Below are 17,397 nucleotides of genomic sequence, written 5' to 3'. Positions count from 1 at the left end.
GTAATCGAGGTGCTTGAGTTATAGCCCAACTTATTCCATTTTACAGCTCCTACAGCGTTAACAGATGTACGGGCGTCTGATCCAATCATGCAGCAAGAGATTTTGGGGCCAGTTCTTCTCGTTTTGACAGTGCGGAAGCTGGGAGCAGCCATACATTTTACAAACAAGAATAAACGACCCTTAGCAACATATGGCTGTGCTGGCAGCTCCAGAGCAATCCCAGATCAGGCACCCTGCGAGGCAGGAATGTTGCTGGGCGCTGGAGCTGGGCAGCCTGGACAAAGCATCTGCCTTCCCCCGTGATATTAATGAGGTGCAGGCACTGGAATCCCTATGCTCTATGGCTGGGAGGGCTGGGAAGAGACAAAGAGCTTGGAAAAACAACTGCCAGCCCAGAGCAAGGGAGGTTTATTTGGATTTAGAGGGTGGGTTTTGTTTTGGTCACTCTGCTGCTGCTGCATGGCTGACCTTGTGGGGTCAGGAGCAGGGGCAGCTCAGGTGCTCTGTGCCTCTGCTCCAGCCTGGTGAGGAGGGTGCACCAGAGCCTGAGGGATCACAGAATCCCAGGATCATCGAGGCTGGAAAACCCTCCAAGACAGAGTCCAGCCTTGTGCCTGCTCCCCACCTTGTCACCAGCCCAGAGCACTGAGTGCCATGTCCAGGAATTCCTTGGACACCTCCAGGGATGGCGACTCCAAACCTCCCTGGGCAGCCCCTTCCAGTCCCTGACCACCCTTTCCATGAGGAAATTCCTCCTGCTGTCCAACCTGACCCTCCCCTGGCAGAGTTTGATGCAGTTTCCTCACCTCCTGTCCCTGTTCCCTGGGAGCAGAGCCTGACATCCCCTGGCTGTCCCCTCCTGTCAGGAGCTGTGCAGAGCCACAAGGTCCCCCCTGAGCCTCCTTTTCCCCAGGTGAGCCCCTTTGCCAGCTCCAGAGCCCATGGCTGTCCTTTGACCTTGGGAACAGCTGTCAGGGCAGAATGTCCCAGCCCTGCTGAGCTGCAGCCTTGTCTCAACTCCCTCCTAAAGCCAAGCCCTGCTTAGTGACACACCAAGGGTCACCCCAGCACCTCCCTCTGCCTCAGCCCTCCAGAAACAACTGCTGTGGGTAGAGAGGGAGGGGGCAGCTGGGAGCACCCCAGTAAATTTAATCTCGCTATCATGTTAAATGTAGCAGCTTGATTTATTTCTCCTTGCAATCCAAACAATGCCAGCTTTGGTCCCAAAACAGTAGTGAGATTTCTTCCCCCCAGCTGGGAAAAAAAAAAAGGAAATACTATAAATCCCTCCCCAAGCTGATTTATGGAGCATTCATGAAGAATTTATATTGCAAAGGATTTTATTAAATTAAACTTGAAAAGCCTCTTGATTCCTGAGGTTCAGTCCCAGAGCCAGAGCTCTCGTAAAACTGGCTGGAGCAGGCAGAGGGAATGGCTGAGGTGACACTGCAGCTGATGGGACCATCCAAATCCAGAGCATTTGTCACTGGGATGTGTTCCAGGCTGAGGCTTGGAAAATTACTCCATGAAAAATGTACATTAACAAGAGCCATGAAATATCTGCCTCAAACGCAGGTGAGTGATGAGACAGGGGATCTGTTAGTGCTGGGCACTCCTCACTCATTCCTGGGCATTCCTCACTGCCCAAAAAGGGACACAGAGCCAGAGATTCCTTGGAGAACAAGCTTAAGGTTGGTTCTACTCAAATAATTGAATGGGAAAAGGGGGAGGATGGATTTAAAAGCTGCCCCACTAAAAGCAGGACAAGCCCTGGATGGGCATCACCACCTTGCAGCCCACAGCATTCCCAGAGGGTAAAAATTACACCAGCAGGGTTCACATGGGTTCTTCCCAGTTCTATTTCCAAGCTGGAAGCAGCTTGGACATGAGTGCAAAGCTGGAATTGTGTGTGTGATGTGGCTGTGAGCTCTCTCCAGCCTGGAGAAACATTCCAGGCTCAGCACAGACACCCTGGGAGGAGCCCTGAGGGTGCTGCCCCTCTCCCCCAGCTCCAGCAGGGACCTGCTCCTCACCCCAACCCCTTTTCCTGCACCCTCAGTGCCCTGGCTGCTCCCAAACTCTGGGCTCTGCTCCTCCAGCTGGAGGGGCAGCTGGTCCCACCATTCCAAGGGACAGCTCCACATGGAGACAAGGACCCTGGGACTTGGCCTTTCCTGCTTCACCCCCTCCATCCTGTGAGCCCCGTTCCTGGCAGAGGATGCCCTGGATTGTCAGCACAGGGACATTCCTCACATGCACAACAAGAGGCAGCCAGAGCCAAGGAATTCTTGGTGCATTCCTGTAAATCTGTACAGCTCAGCTCCAGCCAGAGCTGATGGATTGGAAGGGACTTGGAGCAGCAAAGCTCAGGGGGCTCGGTGTTAAAATGTGACAGTTTGTGGCCCTTTGGTACAAGGAAATTCACATTTATTATTTCAGAGCTGTGGACACAATTCCCAAACGCCTCCAGCTGCTGCTCCATACGAGCACTGTGACTTCAAAGGAGGAGCTGATTGTTTTCCCTTCATCATCCCTCAGAGTCCTGTCAGAGCCTTCCCACAGCACCTGCTGCTGCCCAGGGAAATAAAGGCATCTCCAAAATGTTATGGAATTCTCCTGCCACAACTCCCACCTGGGAGAAGCAGTGACTCCAGAGCCAACCCCACATGGGATGTGTGGGCCAGGCCCAGGGAATAGAACAGGTGTGTCTGGGTCCCTTCCAACTCAGGATATTCTGTGATTCTGTTCCTCTCAGGATTTATCAACATGGTCATGGTTATTTCACATGGAAATCCTTAGCAGCTCCCATTTCCAGTCCAGGCTTGTTCTCTCTCCCTTCCTTGATGGACAAAAGCAGTCAACTGGATTTAGTTTTCCATGATCAAGGAAAAAAACATTCCAGCTCCCAGCTAGAGCTCAGGTTTTATGTAGATTTTCTCTTCCTTCCCTTCCTTCATTGCAGCGTAACGTGCCAGGACAAAGAGATAATCACTGAGCCTGGAAAGCAAGGGAAAAGCAGGAAAACCAGAGATCTTATTCCAGAAGAGCAGCTTGTTGAGAAGCAAACCCCCCCAGTTTCATTCCCAGAACTAAGGGAATGCTTCAGTAGGACAGGGGAATGGTTTGGGATTTTATTTTTTTACCTGTTTAAATACTTGGCCACGTTTGGATCTGCTTCCCCTGCTTGGACTAAAGGGACCACACTGGGAAAAGCAAAGGGAAATGCTGGTGTTTAATTTTCCAGCTCTGAGTGCACAGAGGCTGGAGCCTCTTCCCACCCCAAACCCCACTTTGACTCAGAAGTGAAGGGTTTTTCTTCCCAGGGGGATTTGGGAGGGGTAAATGATGCCAGAAATGTTTGTGTTTGTCCTGGAAGCCCTCTGTTCTACTCCTCCCAGGATACTCATCCATGGGAATCACTGAACAGAGACGTGACAGGACAGAGGGAATGGCTTCCCACTGCCAGAGGGCAGGGTTAGATGGGATATTGGGAAGAAATTCTTCCCTGTGAGAGTGGTGAGGCCCTGGCACAGGGTGCCCAGAGAAGCTGTGGCTGCCCCTGGATCCTTTGAAGTGTCCAAGGCCAGGTTGGATGGGGTTGCAGAATCCCAAAAGGTTTAGGCTGGGGAAGAAAGAACAGAGCCTGGCTTTGTGCCTCCTGCACTCCTGGAATTGGGCTTGGCTTGAGCCCCAGGCCCAGCCCAGCCCTGGTTTGCTGTCACTGGGGTGTCCCCATGCCCTTTCCTCAGGGTGATCCCAGCACAGCACTCACCACCTCTCAGCCCTGCGGCACACGGCTCGGGAGAAGTGGAGAGCAGCACTGCTCCTGCCTCCAGACTGGAACAGCAAGGAAACACCACTCAGGGGCTGCACCAGCAGAGACAGCCCCCCCTGCCCTCCCACACACATGGAGCTGATCCCTGTGCCATAGCCAGGCAAGGCAGGGACATCCCAGGGCAGCAGGCTGGGCAGATGTAACTCCCAGCTCCTTGTCTCTGCTTTTCTCTTGCTGTTTGCCCATGGAAATAGCAGCCTCCCAGGCTGCCTTCCCATGGTAAGCAGGGAGGTGGGGGGCACAGGCAGCACCTACGGGCAGGATGAAGGTTCTGAGGGGAGGCAGCTGCTCTGAGTAGCTGTCAATCCACTGCTCCAGCTCCAGGACGGGCTTCTCGCTGAACGATGTTCGTTCTACAGAGGGGAAAGAAGAATCGGCTATAAAAAAGTGACTCAGACAACAAGCTGAGCTCTCCTTTTGCTTTCTTGGATCAGCAAGCCCTAAGAAACCAAATGCTCAGCATCCCACCACTCACACCAGGCTGTGCCAGCCCAGGAAAGGCAGGACTTACTGCGGTGAGCCTCCCTGGCTGAGGAGAGTGGTGTGGCGAGGTTGGAGCCCACATCCTGCAGCATGCACTGGATCTGGACAAAAACCACAACTGCTGTCACTCCCAGCCATGGCTTTTTGCATTCCTGTGCTCAGCAGAGCTGATCAGCCAAACTCACAGGCTGCCCAGACAGGACCTGTGTCACTGCTGTGCCTTTGTGGTTGGTTTGTGTCCCAGTTTCAAACCTGGAGCTTTGTTATAACAAAACTCATGATCATAATGTGGATCTGACTTAGAATAATGAGAGATGAATCCATCTGCCCATAACTAACAATTTGATCTACCAGCTACCTTCTTGGTTAAAGCAATTGCCTCTTAGAGAGCAATCAAGGGAGACTTAAAGATTTATATCTTGAAATACTAAATGTATTGAATTCCTGTGTGTCAGTGGGAGCACTGGGGCTAAAATTAAGGAGTTCATGTTTTCATAGCACAGGTAAGGGACTGCACTGAATGAAGATTATCATTAATACTCACTTTATGAAGTTGATCAACAAACGTGTGACCCTTTTCACTGCTAAACTCACCAGCCAGCCTTGGTTAGAGAGAAAAAAACAAAACAGAGTTAGCTGGGAATGAAGAAATCACAACAAACATGCTTTTTCCCACGTGATTTGGATACTCCCAGCCGGTCCTTACCCTATGGCCGAGCTCAGCTCGTCCGTGGCTCCGAGGGCCTCGAAGATCCGGTCGCCCTTGGGCCGCCGCTCCCCGGTGAAGGTGCTGGAGAATCCTTTGGGAAGGGCGGGAGGCGCTCAGGGCCCGGCTGGGGAGCTCTGCCCGCGGCCCCCGGGGCCCCCCGGGCTCTACCTGAGTCTCCCGTCCTCGTGTAGATCCTCGGGGCCCGCTCGGCAGCGGCGCGCTCGGGGCTGTGGAGGCACAAACCGTGAGGGGACACCGTGGGGGGGGCACACCGAGACACCGAGAGGGGGTCCCGGCCCTCCCACGCTCACCTGCCCGCCCCGCTCCGCCACCGCCGCCCCGCCATCCCCGGCAGGCCCCGTCCCGCCGCCGCCGCCCGCCGCCACATCCCTGCCGGCCGCCGTCGCCGCGCCGTGACCCCGCGCGGCCGCCGTCCCGCCCTCAGCCCACGCTGTCACCCCAGCACCGCGCCACCCCGCAACGCCCCCTTCCCATTGGCCGCCCGCAAGTCCCGCCCTCGAATAGCGCCAGCCTATTGGCTGAGCGCAGGGAGGCGGGGCAGGGCGCGGCCGCGATTGGTGGGTGGGGCTGTCAGTCAGCGCGGGTCGTGAGGCAGCGGTGCGGCGATGTGGGCGCGGGAGCTGGCGGTGTCGGCGCCGGGGAAGGTGATCCTGCACGGGGAGCACGCCGTGGTGCTGGGCAAGGTGAGGGCACGGCGGGGAAATGAGGGCTGCCCGGCCCGGTAAGGGCTGCCCGGCCCCGCTGACCCCCGTTCTCCGCCCGCAGGTGGCCCTGGCCGTGGCGCTGGACCTGCGGACGTTTCTCCGCCTGCGACCCGGCGCTGAGGGGCGGCTGAGCGTCTCCCTGCCCGGCGTCGGCGTCCGGAGGAGCTGGGACACCCCCGGCCTCCGGGCCCTGCGGGGGCGGATCGCAGGCAAGGGCCGGGGGAAGGAGGAGCTGCCCCGGGGCAGTGAGGGGCTCTCGGTACCGTTCGGTGCCTGCCGCACCCCGGTGACCGTGCTGGGACACCCCCGTGGGGTGACTCTGCAGGGACCCCCATGAGGTGACTCTGCAGGGACCCCTGTGGGGTTATTTGTCCTCCCTGCAGTGTTTCGGGGCCTCGCTGTCTTTTACCCCGCTCACTGACCTGTCCCTGCCCCTCTCAGTTACTTACATTCCCTTTGTGACCCCGCTGATGCTCAGGTGTCTGTGCGTGGCCCTCTCCCCTCCTGGTTTGGCTGGCAGGGACTTGTTCTGGTGCTGTTGTGGCTCGAGCCAGCCTGGGCCTGTTTTCCTGCCTGTCTATCCCACACCAGCCCACACAGAAATTTCTGCAGCGCCTTGCACTGGCTGGAGCCCCAGGATATCCCAGTTCCAAAATCCACCTCCTTTAATGAAGAGTTTGGGACTTGCCATGTTTTTCATAGTGATTATGGATGAATGCAATGGCAGGTGTAGGCAGGGAAACATTTGGAAATAAGGAGTGTGGAAACCCTGGGGTTTCAGAGTGCCTGGTGGAGATTTTGCTTTTATTTTATCACAGATCCTCAGGTAGAACCTGAAATTGGCCCCAGCTGTTTCTGCCTGCTGTAACAGAAGGTTTTGTTGTAAATACTGCTCTCAGTGTAACAATTCCCTGGTTTTTAAGTGTTTAAACTCTCCCCTGCTTGCTTCCATAGCTGATGGTGATGAGTCCAAGTCCCCCAGCGTAGAACAGCTGGATGCACTGAGGGAGTTTGCTGGAATTGCTGCTGGGGCCTCAGCTCCAGAAAGTCTTGCTACTCTTGCCTTCCTGTATATGTGCCTGGCTATTTCTGCTAAGTATGGGTAAGGCTCTGCTCCTGCCCCAGAATTTTGGTGGTGGGTGGGTTCTTCAGGCAGGTGAGCTGGGAGTCTCTGCTCTCACTTAGTTTTGAGGGCTGAAACCAGAGCAGTTCATGCCACAGTCACAACACACACACACACACCTTCCTTCAGCAGGCAGCTCCTGTCATCCTGGCTTAGGCTAGAAAAACAGAAATAAACTGTGAATTTGTTGTCTGAACTAAGTCTGATCTCTTTATGGGCTGAATCTGCCTAAAACTGAAAATTTGGGGCTGGGTCAGTCCCCAGCCTTGCCCAGCACCATCAGTGATCTCAGTGACTGGATAGGTGCTCAGGGCAGTGTCAGAAACCAAAGCAGAGCCCAACTTTGATCTTCTCATCCAAGAAATCCAAGGATAAAGAGCTGGGATGTGAAGCAGGGTTGTGGTTTCCCTGCAGTCTCAGGGTGGCACTGGGGCTGTCACTCAGCAGCCCTGAAAAGCTCCTGGACTTGATTTTGGGGTTGGTAACACAACCCATGTGTATTCAGTGGAGCAAAGGGATGTGGATATGTCCATGTTCCATCTTGCTCCAATGGGTTGTGGCTGTGCAGTTACAGATTTGGGATGTTTACACTTTATTCCAAAATATATTTATAACAACCTTTGAAGGGGCTCTTTAAAGGTATTATAAGGGGCTGCTGCTCAGGTATTTAGTTACCAAGAGCCCCTTCTAGCAGCCTGACAAGCTGTGCCAGTCATGGATCCAGCTCAGGAGAGCTTTATTCCAGCACAAGGGTTCCATTCAGGAATGAGCCCTCCTGCAGCCCTAGTGTGTCAGATGCACGTGCTGATGTTGCCAGTTCTCACCCACCTTTCCCAGTGATCACTCCTAACTGGCTTCCTTTGCCTTTTTAATGTTGTCTGGAGGTGGAATTCAGGGTGCTTGTGCCAGTCCCTGTGTCTGGAGGTGGAATTCAGGGTGCTTGTGCCAGTCCCTGTGTCTGGAGATGGAATTCAGGGTGCTTGTGCCAGTCCCTGTGTGTCTGTTTTCCCAGGGATGTTCCCAGCGCGGATATCGTGGTGTGGTCGGAGCTGCCCACGGGAGCAGGGCTGGGATCCAGTGCTGCCTATGCTGTGTGCCTGGCTGCAGCCCTGCTCATGCTGTGTGGAGCCATCTCCTGCCCACTGCAGGAGGGAGAATCCACAGCCAGGTAAGGAATTCCAGCCTGGCATGCACAGCTCTGCTCCCTGTGCCCCACCTTTCCTTTTACCTGCACGAATTCTGGCACTGCCACCTCTGCTGGTCTCTCTTGGCTGTCACCACAAGTGACACCCTGAGCCCATCTCCTGTCCATGCCCAGTGTTCCCAGCCCTGTCCCAGACTTTGTAAAACTCCCCCTGTTTTCCTTGTTTAGGGTCAGATAAACATACCTAAAAAGGGGGGAAAAAGCCTTATTTTTTCATTCTAATAAAACACACTGAAATTTTTCAACTTCATTTTCCTCTGGCTCTGAACATCTTCCAAATTTTGCTTTGAGTCCTCGAGGATCTTTTCTGGGATTTTTTTTGCTTTTCCCATGAATTCTTTTCTGCATGTGCTACATTTCCTCCTGATCTCCTGCCTGTCTTTCCCTTTTATCAGTACCTGATGAAAGAGAGTTTCTTTCCTTCTGCCCTTGGAGCTCCCCTTTGGAAGCCTGGAGTGTTGTGCCCCTGTGAGAGGGAGCTCTGTTTGAAGCTGTTAAAAATCAAAGCTGGAGGGGCAGAACCTGTGTTGTGTGGGATTTTGTGTGGGGCTGAGAGTGAGACAGCAAGGGGGGTGGTTCTGTGTTCTGCTTCTGAACCAGAATGTGCAGCCTGACCCAGAAACAGGTTCTTGTTGGGAGCACTTTGTCCCCTGTGCTTGAGCAAATTTCCCAAATTGGGAAATGAAAGGGCAGCTCCAAGTGTTGCAGCAAGGATGTCTTCATTCCCTGCTCACCCTCCGTGGCTTCAGCATGGATCCAGCATAATTCCTGCCTTCCAGCTGGCATGCAGAGAGCTGGGGGTGTCTGACTTCAGAAGGCTTTTGCTTCCCATGGCAAGAAAAGAACAGCAGGATAGAAAGGCTCCTGTGTCGGGAGGAATTGCAGCCTCTCAAAGAGGATTAAAAACAAGTGGTTTACTCCTGTTCCTGAGGCTGCTGCTGCTGTGAGCTGTTTGCTGAGTGCTCCCAGATTAAATCCTGGCAGGTGGAATGCAAGGTGTGTGGACATGGATAAGGACATTCAGCCAAGGCCCAGGGAAGCAGGAGTGAAGGGGAAGAGTTTCTGGATAGCAGGCGACTCTTAGAATTTCTGCCTTGCTTTGCAAGATGCTGCAAGGCTTTCTCAAAATCTGGATTTATGCCTCTGCCCCAGCATGGAGTACTGTTGAGTGGACTTGTGGTGTGCAGGGAGGGTCAGAGGTGTGTTTTTTGTGCTCAGACTGAGAGCAGGATTAGATGGGATACTGGGAATTCCTCCCTGTGAGGGTGCTGAGGCCCTGGCACAGGCTGTCCAGAGAAGCTGTGGCTGCCCCATCCCTGGAAGTGCCCAAGGCCAGGTTGGATGGGGCTTGGAGCAACCTGGGAGAGTGGAAGGTGTCCCTGCCCAACCAGGGCCTCACCACCCTCACAGGGAAGAATTTTTTCCTAGTATCCAATCTAAACCTGTCAATCTCTGTCAACTTAAAGCCATTCCCCCTTGTCCTGTCATTCCAGGCCCTTGTGAATAGTTTCTCTCATCTTTCTTGTAGCCCCTTCAGGCACTGGAATTAGGTGACCCCAAAGCTTCCCCTCTCCAGGCTGAACAATCCCAGCTCCCTCAGCCTTTCCAGTGTGTGTGGTAACCCACCGTGTTTGGTGAGGTGGGGATGAGTCTGGACTTGAGTTCCATTAAATCTGATCTACACCAGGCCAAAGCTGGGATCTTCCCCTGAAGCTGATCCCTCCCTATCCACTGGTTTGGAGTGGTTTGCTTGGAGTTATTTCCTTGCTTTCCAGGTGGACAGAAGAAGAGCTGAAACTGATTAACAGCTGGGCCTTCCGAGGGGAGCAGGTGATCCATGGCAATCCATCGGGTGTGGACAATGCTGTTGGCACCTGGGGTAGGTGTGTTTGCTGCTTCTCAGGCAGAAACTCCCAAATTCAGCTCCCTGTTCTGGCCTGAGCACAGGGAATCCTTCCCCTGTCTCAGTCTGCCCCATCTGTGAGCTGGGCCTGGAGCCAGCTGGAATGTTGGGAACAGGCTGCAGGAGCACCAGAGCTCTGTCCCCCCAGGCATGTGCCACAGGGCAGAGACCTTGCTGCAAATAACTGATATTTAAACATTCTGCAGTGAACAAAGAAACCTAATCCTGTCCCAGGGATAATGCAGGGGAAAATGCAGTTGGACAGCTGTCATTTAGTTTCAATTAGCAGAGACTTCCCAGTGTTTTGAAAGTGTCCTTGGAGACTGTTAATAATCTTTCTAATGAGACCTAATCACAGTGCTTCTGTGAGGGTAGGAGCCAAGTGAGGCATTCCTTCTGGACAATGAAATTCCATGCTGCAGGATGGCTCCTGACACCAGTGCACACCAGTTCAGTCCATGGAATCCCATGTGCTTGGCTCTGCTGGATTCTGTTTTCTCAGGGAAGGTTTCATGCTGGCCAAACTCTTTGCCTTTTCAAAAATTATTTGATGTGATCCTGGAGGAGAGGAGAGCAAAGGGAAAGGCCTTGGGTTGAGCATGTCCAGCCAGACCCTCTCATTAAGGCAGCAGGGTGAGGCAGGGCTGTGCTGCTGGAGAACATGGTTCATTTAGCTGGTGTTTCTTGCAATTACTGTCACAGGCTCTGGGTGAGGTTCTAAAGATGAAAGACCTTCTGTGTTATCTCTCAGCTCGCTCTCTACTGAGACAATAACATGTATTTTACTTTAGGTGGAGCCCTGAGATACCAAGCAGGAAAAATCACACCATTAAAGAGGTAATATTGGAGTTTAAAAATAACCCTCACACACGGTGGGTGGAACATGTCAGAGAGGCTCTGGGTGGGTGTTGGAGGGTATGAGGATGATGGGAGATGGCTGGAGTGTGGGAAGGGCTCTGCAGCCCCATTTTGGGTGTGGGCAGCCTCAGTTGTTGGGGTGGATAGGGACAATAAAGTGTTTGGTCATTATCTGACATTAGATGAACACAGCACAGAGGATCAATATTAATTTCATGGCATTATGGGCAGGAGGAATGGATCTGCTCCTGGCAGCAAATGACATTGTGGGGAAGGGGAACTTTGTGCTTACCTGGTGGTGGGAAAACCCATTGGCAGAGAGAAATCTGGGTCCTGAGTGTTCCCTTTGCCTCCTGCCAGAGAAGTATAATCTGACTCCATTAAAATCTTTCACAGTGCATGAAATTGCTCTATTAGCAGTTAATGGCCACTGCTGGCTACTCTTGTAGAGAGTATTTCAAAGGAAAAAATTTGCTTGAAAAGCATGGATTTTAGTAAATACATTACAGTCCTATTTATAGCTCTAGTACAGTTGTTCCTTGTATCCAGGAGGAGCAAGTCTGAACCCAGCCAGCACTGAAACACCTGCTGAAGTTTTGTAAAATGAATGGGACTCCTTATCTTGGATTCCTGCTCAAAGAGGCCTTCTGAGGCAGAATAAGCTGTAGCAGCCTTGGGGAGTGTGAAGGAAAGAGGCCAGGAGATGTTCCCTGCCCATGGCAGGGGACTGGAATGAGATGAGCTTTAAGGTCCCTTCCAATCCAAAGCACTCTGGGATTCTCTCCTGTTGCTTTCAGGGTGCCCACACTGAGGATCTTGCTGACCAACACCAAAGTCCCTCGGAGCACCAAGGTCCTGGTGGCTGGTGTAAAGGAGAAGATCCTGAAGGTGCAGGTGGTTGTGGGATGGACATGTGGGGGATAACCTTTGGGAGATTACCCTCATGTGGGACTGCAGCTCCCATAGGATCTTTTGGGACTGTAGCCACTGTATTCCTATGTTTCAGCTCATCTCTTCCCTTCCTCCAGTTTAACAGGAGTTAAAATCCCCAATTTGCAACCATGAAAAGGGCAGTTCCTTCCTCTGGCCTGTTTCCTTCTCTTCCTCCCTTTTCTGCAGCCAGGAGCAGGTTACCATAGCCCTGCTCTGGGAATGAGTGAGGAATAGCCCAGCTCAAAGAGACTGGGACCAGTTTCCTCCCAGTGGTACTGGAAGAGCAGCAAGCAGGCACCTGACATCCCTTCTTCCCCCTTTCCAGTTCCCTGCCATAATGAACCCAGTGCTGGACTCCATCGATGCCATTTCTCAGGAGTGCCAAAGTGTTCTGGAAACGATGCCTGCAAATCCATCACCAGAGCATTACCCTGTGCTGGAGGTAAGGGGCTTGCTCGCCAGTATTTTTAGCCACTGTTACTGTTGAACATCAAAATGTCATTTAAAGAACATTAGGTCTGAAAGAAAAAAAGTGATAGCAGGAAATGTTCAGTTCCAAGCGAAACCGTGGTCTGGGTGTGCTGCTTTTAATGCCCTTCCTGGAGCCAGGAGACAGAAGCTGCTGCTGGTGCCTCTTCCCAGTTGCGTGCAGGGAGGGAGGGGCAGGCCTGGGGCTCTGGGGACCTGAGGCTCTGGAGGGTTTGTTTCTCTTACATTGAGTGCCACGGCTCTGGCAGTCGCTGCCTGTGAATCAACAGCTCTGTCACTGCCAGGGCTGGGGTGAGGAGAGCCCAGAGCCACTGGTTTGTGATGGACTGACTGGTTCCCAGCCAGCTCCTGGTGCTGCAGGCTCATCCTGGCTCCAGAGAGCCACAGACAGAGCTGTGCCCAGAGCTGACCTGACATTGATGCACGAGGTGCACACAAAGATCTGTTTGTCTTGGCTTTGCTCAAAGAGCAGAGGCTGGGGAGGGGGGAGGAACAGGCTTCCGAGTGGAAGAAGTGCTGAGAGTGCTGTAATGCTGCTCCACAGCACCGTGGGGGAGGGATGTGTGGCCATGTCCCAGCTGAGGCAAACCTGGCCTGGCCCTGGGAGCCAGCCTGGACACTCAGGAACCATTTGGTACCGGTCCTTGTTGGCATCTGGATGCTCTCAGGACGATCTCTGCTTGTCCTTGCTCTTGCTCTGGGTTGTTCCCATGGGATTCATAACAGAGTCCTGCTCCCTTGGCACCAGGGGGATGGGGGGATTCTGGACCCCTCATGGTGGGCTGAGCTGCCATCAGCTGAGGGAGGTCTGTTCACAGCACAGCTTCACACAACTCATCTTAATTCCACATCCTCAGGCTGTCAGAAGTGTCAGGGGACAGGGAAGAGAGGGGATAATTTGAGTTGTGCTTTGAGCTCCTCACATGGAAAATGCCAAAGCATCCTTGTGTCCCACACCCGGGAAGCAGCACTGCAGTGAGCAGGTTCCCGTCTTGAATCTTGTTGTTTTGTGTTGTGCTTGAAGAGCCCAGAGAGGCCCAGCTGATTAGATGCAGCACACAGATATATAAATCCATCTTTTGGGCTGTTTCTGAAATGTGCAGCTCTGGCCAGCGCTGTGTTTGAACCATGGAACTAGTCTAGTGTGTCATAAGCTGTCATCGGATTCCTGGCAGATTTTGGATCAGGAGATGACAGGTGTCTTGGATCATCACAGGCAGTGCTGTGCCCTCACTCAGGCATATAAAGAGGCCTCTGGATGGACGTGTGTCCTGCCCAGCCTGGGGTGGGTGGTGGCTGAGCTCTGCCTGCCACCCACTCCTTGCTCTTCCCACAGTTCCTTAAACACTGGACAGAAGTGCTCTGGAGGGGGGAGAGGGATTCTTTCTGCAGTGTCCTCTCCTGTGTGGGGTTGGCAGGATTCCTGGGTGGAGCTGAGGGAGGGGGATGTGGCTGACACCTGCCCTGTGCTCCCTGTGCACAGAGTCCCTCCTGGCTCATGGGGAGCTGTAGGCAGGAAACAGCTCAGTGCTGCTTGCTGGGGGAGGGAGCACAGGGCTGGGAGAGCCCTGTGGTGCTCAGGAAGCCGGTGTCTGCTCCTGGCCCTGCTCCAGACTTGCTCCAAGTACAGGCCAAGCCCTTCCCTCTGCTCCTGAATTCCTCACCTGTCCTGCTGGGAGGGGAGAAGCTGTAACTTCCACTTCTGTGTGGTGTTGTCCATCCCTCGGGCTGTTTGGACCTTGCTGCTGGGGCAGCTTTCTCCAGGAGTAGCAAGTCTGGCTGGCTGGGAAGCGTGGCAGGGATGCTCCCACAGCTCTGCCAGGAGGGTGGGCTCACTCAGAGAGGGCCCTGTGCTGCTCCCAGAGGGAGGGACCCTCTTGACTCCACTTGAGCTGGGTGCCAGATTCCCAGCGTGGTGCTGCTCCTTGGCTCCAGGGGATTTTTTTACTCATGCCCTGCCCATGAGGAGGCAGAAGTGCAGCACAGAGCAAACAAAGGGACGTCCCTCTGTGTCACCTCCTCAGCGACGCCTCAGCCGTGTCAGAATTCCCTGGATTTGGCTTTGCTGGATGGATTGCAGAGCAGGGCAGGGTGACAGCCAGGAATGAGAGCTGCTGGCTCAGTGCCCTTCCCACGGCCGGCGAGGGGCCTTGCACAGCCTCCTGCTCAGCACTCAGTGACAGGGCAGAGGACAAGCAGTCAGGAGCCATTGGAGAGCTCTGGAAAAAATTCCTGCTGGCAGCTTGCAGTGATCAGGATTTTCCTGGAAGGTGCAGGAGCTGTTGTACCCTTGTCACTGTGCAAGTTGTGATGGGGAACAGGGACACATGAGCAGCTCAGAGCTCAGACTCTGGCCTGACCTTGCTCCTTGCTGCTGGTGGCCAAATTTCTGCAGAAATGAGGTGGTTGTGGAGGGCTAGCTGGGAAGGCAGGGCTGCCACTTCTGTAAAGAGCCTCTGTCTCTCTCTATGTGTGCTCATCTCCTCTCTTTGTGGTTGCTTTTAGGAATTCTTTGACATAAACCAACACCACTTAAATGTGCTTGGAGTGGGCCACCCCTCCCTGGACAGGCTGTGCCAGGTGACAGCGTCCCACAGCCTGCACAGCAAACTGACTGGGGCTGGTGGGGGTGGCTGTGGCATCACCCTGCTGCCACCAGGTCAGTACAGCCCCTTGGGCATCTTCCTCTTCCTCACAGCTCTGGTGGAAGGGGGGGGGGTGGGCAGGTCTGGGAGCAGAGGAATCACTGCCAGCCCTGGTCTGGCTCTGGAAGGATGGGTGGGATGTGTCCCAGCACTGCCTGGCACTGTGGGTTGCAGTGTGTGATCCAGGGCCAATTCAGAGTGTTCATTTATGTGTGTCAGCCCCTGAGGGCACTGGCCCTGTGCCAGGGGCTGTGTTTGGAGGAGCCATGGCCCTTTCCCTCTCCCTGCAGTGGCCGAGCTGACTCGCTGGCTGCTCTCGCCTTGCTCTTGGCAGACACCTCCCCGCTGGCCGTGGAAGCAGCCAAGCAAGACTTGTGTGCCTGTGGATTTGAATGCTGGGAGACCAAGATTGGGGCCCCCGGGGTGACCCTGCACTCCTGCTCCTCTCTGAGTGCCCAAGTGCTGCACGCGCTCACCCAGAGCTGAGCTGCTGCCTCTGGCAGCCCTGAGCTCTTGGCACCGCCTCCTCGGAGCTCTGTGTGCCCAGATGCCTGGAAACTTCTTTCCCCTCTCCTGTGTGGCTGAGGGCCTCCAGACGTGGGTATGGAGCCAGTTTGGGGCCTGGTGTCACCGGGATTTGGGGCTGCAATGGGGACCTGGGTGCACCCACCCAGAGGTGTTTGACCAAAGCTCTCAAAAATCCTGGTTTGAATTTCCTTCCTCAACTGCTGTGCTGATCCCAAGGGGCAGGAGCAGAGGGGCTTGGCTGGATTCCAGGGTGGATAATGACACTTTGCTGCTTCAGATGCATGTGGTGTCTCTTCCCTCATCCCTGCTGTCCTGTGGGAGCTCACAAGGTGGATGTGCATGGTGCTTTGACGTTTTTGGGTGAAGAGCATCTTTGGCAGCTCAGGGCTTGATGCTCAGGTCTCTGTTCCTTCTGGACTACATTCCCAGTGAAGAGGAAACCTTTGATACAGCTCTTGCCTGCTATTAATAAAGTATTGGGTAATTAAAATGCAAGATAAAGCACAATTCTAGTGAAATGACTGATATTCACTCTTTTCCTTAATCTCTGCCTGGGCTGATAAAGCAGAGTGTTGTAGTCAGGCTCTGGTTTTTATTCACATGTGCAAGGTCTGGCTCAAACAGCACCTGCAAGGAGGGCAGCCCCAGGCCAAGGGCAGGCTTAAAATTCCTCCTTGTAAAAGCTGTTCTCTCACACTTCAGTCTTGAACCAGCATGTCCCTGACCCTGCCTGGTATTGGGTTTACTTTGGTGTAATTAAGTAGGGGAAAGAAACCCAAACCACGTCCTCAAAAGCTCAACATAAGTTGCAGTTGACAAACTCTAAAACCTAAATGCATTTAGACTTATTACACAAATGTAAATGCATTTTTTACTCCTGAAATTTTAATGAGCTGTGCCACAGGATGAAAGGGAAGTGGCTGAGGCCAGAATCTCTGGGAGTCATGAGCTGACTCTGAGGGACTGTGGTCTCTGCTGTACCTGCCAAGGGAGTTTTATCATCACTCTGTTTGTCTGAGGTGGGTTTTTTAAGTGGGTTTTTAAGTGTAGCTGTGTTCAAGAATCGCTTCACTCAAAGCTGAGTAATGAATTGGCAGAGGTGGGGAATTTGCCTTCCACTTCCAGCCCAAGGATAAAAAAAAATCAAGTGTGAGAAGCTGAGATGTTCTAGCTCTAAACTCCCAGCATTATGGTGACCAGCTTTAGTTCCCTGATCCCATGTAAAACTGTCTCTGGTTTTAATAAATCCATGGGTTTTTTATGTGCAAAGTGTTCTTTGATAATTATGCTGGATACAAAAGGAAAAAAGCACCTTACACTGCTTCAGGAAAGCAGGTCTCAGATGCTGCCTTTCTACATGTCTAATTACAATTCCAATTTGCATCTGAGAGCTGCTTTACACTAATCACAAGTCAGAAAGGCTGATAAATAATTTACCATTTTCTAATACAGTGTAATCAATGTGAGGATCTGGGAGCGTGTTGACTTTAACCACTTACATGTGTCGACTTTGTGATGTTGGCACAAAGAGATGCCAGATCCAGCACGGGGAACTTCCCTTCAAAACAGCATGTCTGGGGCTGAGCCTTGTTGGCTCTGAGGGCTGGGGACTAGAACTGAGGGGAAATTCACAGAATCCTAGGACCATTCAGATTGGGAAAGCTTTCCAAGTCCAACCTGTGACCGATCCCCGCTTTCCCACCCAGCCCAGAGCACTGAGTGTCACATCCAGGCGTTCCTTGGATGCCTCCAGGGATGGGAACTCCAAAACTCCCCAAAAGGGACCACCCTTTCCATGAGGAAATTCCTCCTGATGTCCAGCCTGTCTGCTCATCCCACTCTTGCTCTGTGGCAGAGTGGAAGTGGTGACATTCTGGGGCAGGGAGGGTGGTGGCAGTGTCCTGGCAGGAGGGTGACCCATACTGGGATGTGCAGGAAGGGCCCAGGGTGACACAGGCACTG

General features: G+C 53.3%; 2 protein-coding genes across 2 annotated transcripts; one reads left to right on the top strand and one right to left on the bottom strand.

The window, feature by feature from the left end:
- Positions 1–2,298: 2,298 nt before the first annotated feature.
- Positions 2,299–5,459, bottom strand: MMAB (metabolism of cobalamin associated B). Its single transcript, XM_084217550.1, has 9 exons — positions 5,339–5,459; positions 5,196–5,254; positions 5,025–5,118; positions 4,863–4,920; positions 4,347–4,419; positions 4,091–4,188; positions 3,773–3,837; positions 3,144–3,203; positions 2,299–2,997 (listed from the first exon to the last, which is right to left on the bottom strand). Exons 1-9 carry the CDS (start codon positions 5,413–5,415, stop codon positions 2,910–2,912), a joined length of 672 nt encoding a protein of 223 aa, XP_084073676.1. The 5' UTR covers positions 5,416–5,459; the 3' UTR covers positions 2,299–2,909.
- Positions 5,460–5,607: 148 nt separating this feature from the next.
- On the top strand, positions 5,608–16,630 carry MVK (mevalonate kinase). The gene is made up of 10 exons (XM_084217428.1): positions 5,608–5,731; positions 5,814–5,961; positions 6,707–6,854; positions 7,888–8,043; positions 9,855–9,958; positions 10,774–10,819; positions 11,638–11,728; positions 12,099–12,215; positions 14,768–14,921; positions 15,242–16,630. The coding sequence occupies exons 1-10, from the start codon at positions 5,654–5,656 to the stop codon at positions 15,391–15,393; spliced, it is 1,194 nt and encodes a 397-aa protein (XP_084073554.1). The 5' UTR covers positions 5,608–5,653; the 3' UTR covers positions 15,394–16,630.
- Positions 16,631–17,397: the final 767 nt, after the last annotated feature.

This window comes from Fringilla coelebs (genome assembly GCF_963513975.1).
Source record: "Fringilla coelebs genome assembly, chromosome: 17".
NCBI lineage: Eukaryota > Metazoa > Chordata > Aves > Passeriformes > Fringillidae > Fringilla > Fringilla coelebs.
This window is presented reverse-complemented; position numbering and strand designations above follow the sequence as displayed.